We start from the raw sequence: 13,889 nt of genomic DNA, 5'->3' as shown, positions 1-13,889 counted from the left end.
AGTGTCCCTGTGCGTTTGGAGGAGTTATCAGCTGCTGGCAGGAGAGGAAACGACGACGAGGAGCGGAAGAGGAGGCAGCAGAGCCACGGTGCGGGTGACCATTCCTTCACTGCTGCTGCTGTCCTTTCATTACGAGCCACCTGCTGAAAAACGCTCCTCTGTTGCACATTATATTATCAATATTCACGTTTTTTTTTGTTTTTTTTTTAAAGAAATTTCTTCCCAAAGCTGAAGATCTGAAGATCTTCAATATGTGTCGGATCTAACACCTGCGGAGAGGACTATAAGGAATATCAGACTCCCTCCGTGGATGTGGACAAATAAACTGTGGACATGGAAAAGATAGTAAATTTATCCCTTTCAGTGCTGCTGGTTTTATGGGGTTGCGCGCTTGGAGGCTCGCCCAGTGTTCAGATTGGTAGGTATCTGTGACTTGAAAACACGTAACATATAAAAACCACAAAGACTCTGTGAATCACCAAATTCCAAAAAAAAAAAGAGAATTTGCTTGAATAGGTTTTATTCTAGTCGGAGTGTAACTGGCATTTCTGTTCGGTTTTCAGGGGGACTCTTTCCAAGGGGCGCGGACCAAGAGTACAGCGCATTTCGGATAGGAATGGTTCAATTTGGCACTTCGGAATTCAGACTTACGCCTCACATTGACAATCTGGAAGTGGCGAACAGTTTTGCTGTTACCAATTGTTGTAAGTAAAATACACATCTCTCTCTCTCTCTCTCTCTTTTTTCTTTGTTTTAGTAGATTCCGTGTAAGGATCCATGTGGTCCTGATTTATTGATGCCCATGTGACATATGAGTTTGGATAAAAGGCTACATTAGATAAGCAGTTATGATGGAGATCACCTGAGCGGTTGAATCTATATTCTGTCAGCAGACTTATCGAGGACGTGCTGCTGAAAGAGCACCGTGTAGGCAGGGGGAAAGTTGGTTTCCACAGTAACAGTCACTCACATCCATCCCATTTTCATTCCATCAGATTCAAGCATCAATCAAGACTTCACTGCAAAAATATCGACCCCTATTCTGTCCATCCATCAGTCTTAACGATTTCCTTTTTTATTTGTTTCTTCTAAAGAGAATACGGTCGAACAAGTGGGGGTGAGATAATTACACTTGAGTCCAATCTCCATCAGCGTGTCATTTCTAAAGCTGCCCATTCACACTAAATCACTTCTCTAATTCCAAAATAAAACCCCAAAGGAGATCGAATCATTAAAAACTATCGCCACATTAAATCGATTATTCAGTGTTTTGAGAGGAAAGAAAAAAGAAAAGAAAAAACTTGCTGACGTTGTCATGTCTTCTCTGAGCTCATTCATTGTTGGCGCCTTAAAAACAGACAGACAGACAGACAGACAGACAGACTCTTTATAACACTGGTACTGAGGGTTAATAACGTGCGGTGAATTAACAGTCGACGATGACTGACAGTTCCTTATAGAATAATAAACCAATCCAAATCATGACAGCTTGTTCTTTTTTTCTGTTTGAGATTAGATTAATTGGATTGGATTATTGCCCTGTTTTGCACCATCAGGACCAGGATGCTGCTGTTGTCTTTTGAAACAGCTGCAAGCAAAATAGCTTCTAGTTCTACGGTCGCTATTTTTAATAACCACAGCTCCCACATTTCATTAAGCGGTTGCCAGGCGACGACTCCTTCCAACAGTCCCCCTTAAACATAAATCAAACGCTTGTGATTGGTGCGCGCTTTGGCCCAATCGATTTTCATTACCATATAAAAGCTTCCTGCGCGGAGAGCTTCACAGTGCGCGTCCTACAGATCACAGCCGGAGTCATGCTCAACATACACATGTTACTCCGTGAACTGAGAGGAATCGGAAGCAGCTAGAACTGAAAATAATCTCCAGATCAGGCACAAAGTTACCCAACATCTCTATTTCATCGCTGTCTGTAATTAATCTTGGAGGAATCACGACTAGAAAATGAGTATAAAGGGTTTTGTCAACCTCAGAGTCTTTCAATTAAATGAATTGTAATTAGTTTAACTGTAGTTAGTGTTCTGACTTTGCACGTGGTCCAGAGTGCAGAGGGGGGCACAGAGGTGGCATTTATATTTGTCTTCTTTTCAACTGATGATGACAGATGGATGGTGTTTATGTAAAATGGGCTTAGTCTTGTGTATATAAAGGATTTAAGAAATGGAAAGATAAATAAATAAAATACAAGAAGCAAATTCGAGAAATTAATACTGCAATATGTACAAATGGAACAAACATGCACCAGAGCTACACAGAGAATACATAATAACCGATAACTGAAAGTATTTAGAATGAAAGCAATGAACAGGAGAGAACATCACTGGTGACTGGTGAGGTGACAAACTGTGAGGCTGCTTCGCCGCCTCTTTGACAAAATAGCACTTTAAATAAGGTTTGCACATGCACCGTTAATGACTCTGAATGTGGAATGATGCGTCATGTATGGAACATGAACACTGGTGGTGTGTGCACATGAACTCTAACTCACTCTCCTCGATTTGACAGCTTGAGTTAGACTCAGAGTCAGAAGCGGGGGAGCGTGGCTATTAGGTGAGGTCAGGAGGGGTTTGCTTTTAAGCCAGTAGATGGCAGCCTGCCTCCCAATCCACCGCCATCTGTAATTATAGTGTATCACCACCACTACTGTCAATCTGCCTTTTGTTTCATGAGACAGCAGTGGAGAATAAAAGCAATACACAAGTGGAAGCTTTGAAAGCTGAGACGAAGATAGGGATCTGTGGAGAAGTGAAATTCAGATGGAGTTTCCTGCTCGGTTTCCAGTAATTATGAAAATAAGCGAACCATGAGGAGAAAATGGAAACTTTTCACTAAAATAGAGTGCAGAAACTCACCGTTACATGGTTGCCCCGAGCAGGTAACCAATTAAACTGTGTGTGTAGCACACGGCACTAAAACCATCAGCACCTACAAGATGTATTTGGTATCTTCTGCTCATAGACTGTGCATAAAAGTAGTGATTGTCTTCTAGTTTGCCAGATGAGGCCAATCCAGAAGTAACAATATACTGAATAGCATATACACTTTGGGCGACAATTGTGAAAATGAACCTAAATTTCTCGATTCATGATGTCTGTAATTAGTTTTCTAGGCGTTAATAGTTCAAACATGAGTTTTAGCCTTTTCTTCAATAGAACACAATGACAATTTTGTAAATGATGTTGCCATTTAGAGGTAAATACATGATAAAGCATGGTATATGAGTGGACGGTGGATTTCCAGAATCTCAAGGCTCCAAAACAGACGTTCACGTTCTCATCAGTGACATCACCGATTCCCAACTTGCCATATTTTAGTTAGTGGTGTCAAAGTTTTGTTCTCTTTACTTGGTCTGATAAAGAATAATACCTTTGCACACGTTATGTTTTCGTATGATGGCGCACGACACAGCGCGGACGTGTTTTGAAGCGTATGGATCTGTGTCGCGCCGACGTATTACCCGCCGGTTGTACTTGCTTGGTGCAGCAGTGCACTCCATCAATGCAGTGTGTCAGAGACAGTGGGAGGCAGGGTGATGTATTTGTCCATCAATAACAGTTCATCTGGACAGTCCTGCATTTGCTGCCAAGACAAATGTGCGCGCGTGTGCTAGTGCGTCGCTATATCAGTGCGTTATCCACCCAGTGCAATACATTTTGTTAAAAAAAAAAGACACCACTGCGACCCCACAAGGTCATAAAACACCGCGCATATAAAACTAATTGTATAGTGTGCCCTCATGTTCCCACTTTGTTCAAAGCAAACTCTTCCCACTCTTCTGAGAGCAGCACAGGTCAGCACCAATCATCCAGCGATTTTAAAACTTCAAAGTTTTAGTTTGTCACGGTTGAATCACATCGTGCTGTAATTTCATGCACTCAACATCTCAGGGCCACATGCATCCGTTCATGCATCAAAAGCTTAAACCAACACTATTTTGTGCAGCGGAGCGCTGGCTATAGCCAATTTATTGTTCACACTAATTAAAATGTATTCGTCGCCATTTCAGGAGGAGCTGTGAAATATTAAATAGGCCTGGGAGCCGGCCGGTCAGAAAACGAGGCTAAAGAAGCCTCGGTGGATCTCATGCTTGCCCTGAATACAGCCCCCAATCAAGCCCTTATCACTCTGCTCTCCAAAAAAGAAAACATAAGTCTCATATACCATTTTTATCCACAAACTACTGAGCAGCCTTTTGTCCTCCAGGATTGGTGAATAGTTGATCTCAACACTCACTCGCCACACAACTAATATTTTTAGCCCAAATTCAACTTTTAGTCACAAGTTAATCGGATAAAACTGATGAGGCAAAGCTAAGTGTCTAATGATGGCTTGTGTTGTTTATTTTGGTTAGTTTTCACTCAAAATTCTATTTGGCACAAATACAACACTAATAGTTTACTGTACAGTGCAAAACAAAGCAGAGTAGTAAAGATGGTAATTTATTGTCCCCTTGTGACATTTCAAGTAAGGACAGGATGATGAAATATGTCTGGCATTCAGCCTTTATATTTCACCTTAGCAACGCAGCATAGAAAACTGACTTCATAATAGATATTGTTTTGTGTTCATTGTTTTTCATGAAGGTTTACATATTTTCTCTTCTTTGCATTTGCAGATAAAAAAAACAAAAACATTTTCTTCCATATCTGTCGTCTAAAACCTAAAAACATCATTTTTCTTCAGCCTTCTATCAAACTGTAAAAGCTTGTACGATGACAACAACATCAGCGCCAACAGCACCATTTGGTCGTCACTGTGGTCGAGGCAAAATCTATCAAAACAGTCAGGTGCTGCGTGTTGAGGTAGCCAGAATGATTATAGATCAGCTCCCATTTACACCACGACACTGGTGTGGAGGAGGAGTCTAAGGTTGTCTTTGGTTTTGTGAACATGAAGTGGTGACAATGGAGACACGTGATTTATATAAACATCCTGGTCATGCGCACAGATACAGATATGTTGTTTCCCTTTAAGGCCATTTAAGGAGCTTTAATTGTGCACAGTTTCCAGAGTTTTCAGCCACAATTGTTGATTTTCACCAGTAGACCGGGTCACATTTGTCCAGAAACAAAACAAAACCAGAAGGTCAGGGGACTGTGGCTTTGGGAAATTGACAGAACACTGTGTATAGTGTTGGGAGTAAAACTGCCACACTGCCACCCGCTGATTATCAAACTGATAGATGAACAAAAGAACCTGGACTCCAGGAAACAGTGGACAATGAAAGACACTTTTTTCCACTCAACACAGAAAACACAGAAAGACAACCAGAGGTGTGGACTCTCTGGAAACAAGAGAAGCAGCTTTCCTTATAACCTCCCAGCCTGGCTGATTACCCTCAGCCGTGGCAGAACAACACAGGTGCAACCAATAGCTGCTAATTAAGAGGAAACTGGACAGAAGTCTTAATAAAACATCCATTTACTATACAGTGGCAATGATTTTTTTTAAATATATCAGAGAAAAAAAAACTTATTATGATGTTTAAATAAATACTGAATGCTGAAAATCCTTATAGGTCAAGTCAAAGTGAAATGAATGGAGAGTGAGTGGTTGAATCGTTAACAACATCCAAACTTTGCTGGAGAAGCATGGAGGAGAATGTGTCCTTATCGTCATGGCGATTAAGATTTCATCTGGTTGCCTCTTACATGGTGTTCTTGTCAAACTTATCAAGATTTGATTATGTGTGGTTTATGCATGCGTGTGTGTGTGCGTGTGTGTGTGCGCTAAAAGAGCAACTGGGGTGAAACATAAGGAAATGATAGGAAATGATGTATGTAAGTGTACATAAGTGTTAACAGAGCAGGAGACCTGTGAGCAGACACAACTGTCCTTGTCCTTGTCCGTGTCCACTGTTGTAATGTTATGTCTCACTGAGCAAAATGCAAATGTGAGAGCGAGAGTGTTCTTTTCAAAAGGGCAGGAGGACTCAGGCGAAGGGTGGACACAGCCAATTTCAACAGCTCTGTGCAGCCCTTTGCCATCTTTGACTGGTAGCATACTGAATTACCCCCACTACTTTATCCCGATACAGTTTCCCAGAGGCATTTCAAAGGTCCAGGCAAAGGGAATCTGGTAGGCTTTACATTGAACCAGATCACCCAACCCTTTAACACAGGGGTCGGGAACCTTTTTGACTCAGAGAGCCATGAAAGCAAAATATTTGCAAATTTATTTCAGTGAGAGCCATATAATATATTTTAAGACTGAATTTAACTAAATGTGAGTATAATAAGCCTCTGAATTTATTCTTTTAAATAATGTTGTTATAATACTCACCATTAATGCGACTTCTGGTTCTTGTGGACCCTTTTATTGGCAGAACAGCAAGACTTTCTTCATGCAGTGTGTCACCAGCAGCATATCTTGCAATCACACTAAACTGCGACAAATGACTTACGTCTGTTGACTCATCCAAAGCCAGGGAATAGAACGGTGCTGCATTTATGTCATTCACTTGCGTTTCCTCCACTTCCAAAATCGATGGATGGATTAAAACAAGTCATAATATTTTATGTTTTATCTGAAAAGCCGAAATCTGCGAGCCAGATGCAATCATCAAAAGAGCCACACCTGGCTCGCGAGCCATAGGTTCCCTACCCCTGCTTTAACACATTGGTGTAGCCTCTTATTAAGCTGCCAGTCATGCTTTCATCAGCAGCATCATCTTTGGCTACATAACCAGCTACATTCTTCAGATTTTGGCTTCACATTCTTACTCCAAGCGTCTCGCATCTCAAACGGCACAAATACCTTTTTTTTTTTGCATGTGTCTTCCTCAACTGTCACCACATTTGTGAGGCTACGTATTGTGGCATGAATTATAGCAAAGAGAAGCCGTGCCTTTATTGATCTCCCATAGGAGGAATTCAGGAACAGAAGCTATTGCAGTGAATTTGTCGGTGATATTAAGTTGGAGAGGATGTTGCACTCCTCCATTATTGTTTTATTTTTATTATTAAAAATAGAAAAAAAATCTCACACAGTAAAGAGAACATTATAAAAAAACATAGTCACTGTTTGGTCCATGTGGGGAAGAGAGTAAAGTGTGCTGCTCCTGGATAGTTCACTTTTCTGCAATTAGTGTTTTTAATGTTCTACTTTTTATTTGAACATATGATTTTTCCGTGCTGCTGTTGCAGGTCATTGACGGCAACACTCATGCACACGCATACAGGCAAAAAACTGCGCGGATTCCGATATATAGCCATTCTTAGTAATGTCACATGGCCATATGTGACATACTGAAGTAACACAAATCTGGATAGATCAGATCGGACCACATTTTGAGTCACGTCAGCCTGGTAATCTAACCGAAGCAGTCGCCATGCTACATGCTGCCGCCTCACGATGACTCACATAAACTTTTCCCACCTGCTCATGAACACGTTCCCCTCCTGCTTGTTTTATTCAGCCCTGTCTCTTAACCTAAACCCACTTTGTCCTCTTCATTTAGAGCTTTGGTCCACATCAGACATTCCTTTATATTATCAGCAGGTCCGTAAAGCACTGCCTGCTTTGCTTTTGTACCCTGGTAAGAACTCGTTCCCCGACGGTCTGCCTGCTGGAATAAAAAAGGCCTCATTTGGAGAAGAGCCAGAACATCTCAGCAGCTGTTGGCTCGTCAGCCGATTTTCCGCACATCACATGTTAATAGCACTGTAGCACGAAGCAGTGATACTGTTTTATAAACATTCTCCTGGGTAGCATGTTGAGTTTCCTCCAATAAACCCTCACATGGACATTCAAAGGAAGTGTGAGTGATTCACTATGTATGGCCACGATCTGTGGGTAGTTTCTGGCCATCTCATAAATCAATAATGGAAGGATTCAGCAGAGTCTCAGAGGAGTTCAGAGGCTTAAGAATGTTTTTTTCCCCTCTTACTTACCTCTAGAGGTATGTGAAAGGGGTCGAATGTTGATCTGTGGCTGATACTTGTCAAAATAAGTGAACAGAATCTTAAAATCTTAAGATTTTGCAGTGAGTAGACGAATCAATAACAAAACAATATGGCAAATGGTGACCAAATTCAACACAACAGGACATAATGCTGATTTAAATGTTGCGTCACAGTACATGCATGGGTAAGAACAGTCCCTAACCCAGGGACTGACCACAAGCAACATACCATTAATGGACAATGACATGGAGATTTACAAGCAGATAAAATGAGAGCGAGAAAGAAGTTGCAACAAATCTGTGTCAGCGCGCGTGAGATCCACGCATGACAGGTATCTAACGGAGTCTGACGCACAACAACTTCTATTCAGTTGTGTTCACAGTCAGACTGTAATGATGCAGCAGGGAACCGACAACTCCAGACTGTTCCTGACGGTCTGCTCCTATTTCCCCTGTTTTCACACTGTCAGGCTAAAGTTAGACAAGAAACTGCTGCTGCTGTAGATGACAGGAGTGAGGTTGTTCATATACCGGTCAGTTTACAGTGTGCCGCTTATAAAGTAGACACCCACGGGTCACTATGGCGATGAAGTCCTGCACTAACATTTAAAGATTGAAGGTCTTGTATCTCCTTGAGTCTGTACATCTCCCCTCCTGTGGTAAAACAGCAGGGGAAACACTGGGGGAAACGGAGGGCAGCTGCCTCCATTTGCACACCAGAAGGACATGATACAGTAATTATACAGCAATAGCCAGTTTAATACCTCTAAATCCTGACATTTTATTTTCTTAATGCTCTGCTCTATTTGTCGGATTCTTGTCGGATAGATCACCTTATACAAATCGATTAAATGCAGCTACATAATTTGTCATTTTCTGAATCTTGTTTTGTCATAAATCAAAGTATGGTATTAATTCAAAACGTTAAGCTCATGAACGTTGATTGAAAACAAAAACATGTGTGTATGCAAATACGTCCTGGTCTAGAAAGTGAAGCCAATATGTACGTGCATGGAATTGGTATTCTCGTGAATGGGCATCATTCTTGTTACAATGACACAATGACCACACATCTAACTTGAATTAAACCACCTGTAAACATAGTACTGAGTAGTTCAATGTCTCGACTGCACGTTTCTCAGTCATGGTTCCATTTTGAGTTAAATAGATAAACATAATGGAAGCCACCAAACTGCAAAACAGCATTCCCAAAAATAAATGTGTGACATGAAGAGGGGTTGACATTCGAATGGGGCTAAACTACAGGTAATAACCTGCTTTCATTGACAATTCATGGGATTGATTGTTTCACAACACGGGCACTGTCTATTCTGCTCTAACGGTCATCATGATTCCATTTATTGCCATTAACCAGACCTGTTCTAATATTTGACTCATGATCAATAACCTCATCCACATTCATCTGCACTTAATCAGCCAAGGAGAGTGACTGCATGACTATCCCTGTTGCATATAAGGCGTTATTACCCTTCTCCACTTCTATCATAGCGCTGCGTTTGCCCGTGTGAGACGGTTCTGTGTTTTACCACCGTAATGGCTCCTGTTTTTGTGTCGTGTTTGCAGTAAAACAACATTCTGTTGTTGTCAAGAAAAAGAGAGAGTCACATTTGCATAGAAACCCTCTGCAGAAACGGAGGCATCAAATCCCATGAGGGGGCTGCAGCAGCAAAGTCCATCTTCATTTTTAATGCTCACTTTATTCCATTAAAAATCCTCTGGAAGGTCAGAAGCCCGTTTTCTTCCTTTTGAAGTTGGAATATTTTGTAATCTCTTCCGTTTTCTATGATCCTTTTTAAACGGCACTGATCCAAGGTGTGTAAACTGTGGCAAAGACACAATGTCAAAACTGTTTTAAATAGCACAGGGAGGGATTTTGAAGCCTTTGTCGAGGGTGCAGTCTTTTTCACGCTAATGTCTGTGTGTCCTTGTACGGCACGTTTAATTGTTGGATCTTTTCTATGCACAGTATAAACTTTGAGTAGTCTTTGAACATTTTAGCCTAATGTCTTCATGTAAATAGTTAAAACTACATCACATCATTCAGCACATTTAAATGATGTTTTCCCAACTTCCTCATGTTATTTTCATTAAGCTTCTGATTCTGCAGTACTTCTAAGTGCTTTCAAGTTACCACGAGTGCACCAGTGTCTCTCGATGAAGCCTTTCACCAGCACATAAGAGCATCATCTCTCATTTTCCTTAGATTTTGAACTTGAACGCTGATGATTTTGACTCCATTGTTCATAGCGAGGCTCTTTGTTAGAAGCATAGACAATGAACGCTGTGTTGTGTTCATTGTACCTTGTTGACAGTACGTGATAATTAATGCAGAACTTACCCTGTAAGCTGCCTAAATTAATGACTGTTGTTTTATATTGACCTTGTCAATAAATTCAAAAAGGGGTTGTCCTTATCTCACTAGGGATTTGTGGTAAGTTGACTACATTATTTAACAAATGTAATACCTTTTTCATCTCCTCTGCCCATGTTATGAAAGAGAAATGATAGATGCATACTTCATAGAGAGTGAGAGCGAGGGATGAATCAAAGGATGAAGACAAAGGGGGGAGTGTAAACTGAGAGGTGAGGTTTCACTGATGGCACATGTGGACGTTCTAATTAGAGAGAGAGGAAAAGGGTAAAAAAAACAACAACCTGGAATGGATAAGAAGAACAAAGATAATCCGTGCACATAAACACTGAACGCCAACATATTAGGATTGGGTTCACTGGTGTTATTTGAACAGAGTCTATCAAGCACAGCATTGTCTGTTAACGTCTCTTTTCTTTGCTTCGCTTCTTCGAGTTTGATCCCCGTATTCATCTTTAGCAAACACGAGCAGTCTGGTTGCTATGGCAGCTGCTCCCTCAGAAGCTGGATGAACTCAGAACTAATTTTGCTCTGGCAGGTTCCAGGATCATTAGAACATAGAGCAGCAGCTTCGAGCTCTTGCTTTTGGTATTTCCACTAAAGGTCAGGGGACACAAAATATTTTGTTATTACAGGAGGCAGATGGAATTTGAACAGCGTAGCCGCTTGTGATGTATGGGTCAGCTTTGCACAATCAATAAGGCCAAATAATTCCGTGTTGTGCTTCATGGGATGAATTACTTTGCCGTGGACAAAGCAGAGCAGTGCTTCCCTCTTTTCTACTGCGACGAAGCCACAAATTAGATCAAGGCATCTTGTGAAATCTCTTTGTAAGAAGAGCAGTGACTTAACCAGGTTTCTCCTACGCGATCAATACCAGTTTGTCTTTGAACTATCCGGTCTGCTTAAGCGTGTGCATAATATATGCTGCAGAATGCTCCAATTAGTCCTGAGAACAGGTCTAATATTTATTTTGAGATGTTTGTAACCCCAGACCTCTCTATCCTGTAGTGAAACCTTTTGTTGCGTAACAGACTTGACCATGAGTATAAAAGTTACATGCACTATTCTAAAAATAAATAATATGACATTGATTTTACCAATTAAATGACATGTGTTATATTGATAAAATCAGCTTGTCCATGTAAGATTGTGTCCACCCTTAATCTATAGCAGCTAAATGGAACTCAGTCGTCATTAATTGAATTATTTGCACCTACGTGTTGTGCTTTAACATCTACAAACATCGATCTCTACATGCAAGGAGTGTCTTTCTGTCTCTTAATCACTTGACTATCTGTTGCAGTGTTTCCCAGGGGAAGCCTGCTCTCTGCCCCGCTCCAACACACCTGATTCCAACGCTCGTCAGCTCGTTATGGAGCTCTGCAGAAGCCTGATAACGAGCCATCATTTGAATCAGGTGTGTTGGAGCTGAGCAACATCTAAAACCTCCAGGCCAGGGTTCACTCGACAGGCTCCAGACTTCAGGTTTCAGGTGAATTACGTCGGTGGGACGTTGATATAAGTTATATAAGAGATATAGGTTGAAATGTGACAGCAACATCGCTGAAGGAGCCACACAGTGAATGTTTATATTGCACTCGTTAAAGAAGGTGGTTGAAAATGCTGAGAAAACCCATTTAACTTCTTAGCGGGAATGAGCATGACATTCATATACCGTTCCATACATTTTCAACAACTAAATACCATCATTTAAGAGTCTGTTGTACTGAGGGACGTTCAGTACATTGGTGGTTTAGTGGTAACTGCCATAGCAACAAGAAAAGTAGTGATTCTTCCTGGTCAGGATCTGGTGTAGAGGAGTTTTTCCGAGCTGTTTCTTAAGCTCCCCATGGAGTCACGTCCCCCTCCTTTTTAGATACATGCAAACACATTGAGGAGTGCATAGAAAACAAGAAGAAGCAGAGCTGAAATGATGACTTGGTCATTGTGGTGGCCACATACCAAGCCTTACATAGAGAGCATTATAGAGAGCATTCATCAGATTCTGCTCTTCAGAAACCTACATTCTTCATCCACGGCCGACTGAAAGCCTCCAGGAAACAGGTCAGTGAACAAAATATCGAGGGAGAAAGAAAGGAGACAGAGGGAGGAGAAGGGAGGAGGAGAGTCAGACGTTGATAAGAACTGAGCAGCACTGTTCTTCCCGAGACCAGCTGCCGGAAGAGCAGCTCAAAGGCAGACAAAAACACTTCCCAGTGTGCCTCACTGGCCCACAGTGACACCTCCCAGAAGTCTTCCTGTCGGCCACTCAAGAGCGTGACTGCGCGTCGTCACCCAGGCAACAGCATTCAGCGCCGTCCTCTGCATACACACGCCCCACTCTGCCAATGAAAAAAATTATAATTAGCACAAGTTGGGTTTATTCAAACGTTAAAAGACATAAACATTTTATAAGCCTTTACATTTTCAGGGCAGTTTCTACATGTCGTATTTATGGTAACTTTTATTCTTTTGCTTTCAAGAAGACGGAAAAACAAAGCAAAAGAGGAAACTACATATAATGATGTGTTGAGGTTATTATATTCTGGAGGAGGGAAGATAGAACATGGCTGAGATATGTTACCCTGGCAACCGTCTACAGAGGGAATGAAACCAGATCGTGCCTTTATGGTGCTGCAGACAAAGCCATTAAAATGCTGTGTGCGCTCCATAAATTTGATAAGGTTATTAATAAATATTTTGCTTTGCTAAGTGTTGCAGGTTCCAGCCTGACTGAACACACTCAGTCTTTCATAATCTGGTGGAAATCCTGTGGATATAGGAATTCAGCTGGTGCCTGAAGAATGTTTTGATAGAGGCACATGAAGAAAAAGATGAAAATTATCTCTATTTACTTTGTATAAACAGGAGGCGTAGACAGACCTCGCGTCCTTGGAACGCTGTGGAATAAAAACAGGAATAGGGCTCAGGAGGTTGCTCTCTTACCAGAAGGTCAGCAGTTTGATCCCCAGCTCCCCCCAGTCCACGTGTTGCCCAAGAGTCCTTGGGCAAGACCCTGAAGCTGAAATTGCTTTTGACACATGTGTCAGCAATGTGTGAATGATGTTTGATGCCTGGGTTAGATGTGTATAAGTAAGAGCGAGTGGAAAAGCACTGATTTACAGTGACTTAGCGTTTATAATGTCCACAGGGATTCTGGTGAGTTCCGTCCGCTGTTTTAATGATGATCCGTTACATGTTTTGTAAGTTGTAGAATGAATGTAGTCCTGACAAAGACCCTTCTTTTCAAATTATTTAGCTGTTAGAATAAACCTCGCAGTCCCGTTGGTGCCGACTCAATGTGTTTTGGATAACAATGACTTGGACGAATGGAAATCTACACAGACATTAGAGTAAAAGCTTTTTAAGTACATTCATTATGCTATATGTTTGGAGGGCCTGAGCCAGATTCTCTTTATTTGCACTTTGGATGTCACCTGAGCAACCGCTTTAATGTCCCCTTTGATACATACAGTGTACCGGCTATCCCATTACCTTGCAGGCTTTGAGTTGTAATTGGATTTCTACAAAATGATTTGCTTTAAGAACGATGTTGGTGCACGTCCAGTC

At 41.4% G+C, this 13,889-nt stretch overlaps 1 protein-coding gene across 4 annotated transcripts in view; it reads left to right on the top strand.

Moving 5' to 3' along the window:
• gria2b (glutamate receptor, ionotropic, AMPA 2b) overlaps window positions 1-13,889 on the top strand; it is a 38,547-nt gene continuing 24,658 nt past the window's right edge. Inside the window, exons 1-3 of one of the 4 annotated variants that reach the window (XM_044039813.1) lie at window positions 8-88; window positions 213-418; window positions 564-704. In XM_044039813.1, coding sequence (XP_043895748.1) covers window positions 334-418; window positions 564-704 — 226 coding nt within the window. In that variant the 5' untranslated portion in view covers window positions 8-88; window positions 213-333. Of the gene's footprint in view, window positions 419-563; window positions 705-13,889 lie in introns of all 4 variants that reach the window. The other 3 variants (XR_006361404.1, XM_044039814.1, XM_044039812.1) reach the window with 3 other exon arrangements.

Source organism: Solea senegalensis, linkage group LG12 (assembly GCF_019176455.1).
Source record: "Solea senegalensis isolate Sse05_10M linkage group LG12, IFAPA_SoseM_1, whole genome shotgun sequence".
NCBI classification, from domain to species: domain Eukaryota; kingdom Metazoa; phylum Chordata; class Actinopteri; order Pleuronectiformes; family Soleidae; genus Solea; species Solea senegalensis.
The sequence above is the reverse complement of the archived record's forward strand: the minus strand, read 5'-3'. Positions and strand labels throughout refer to the sequence as shown.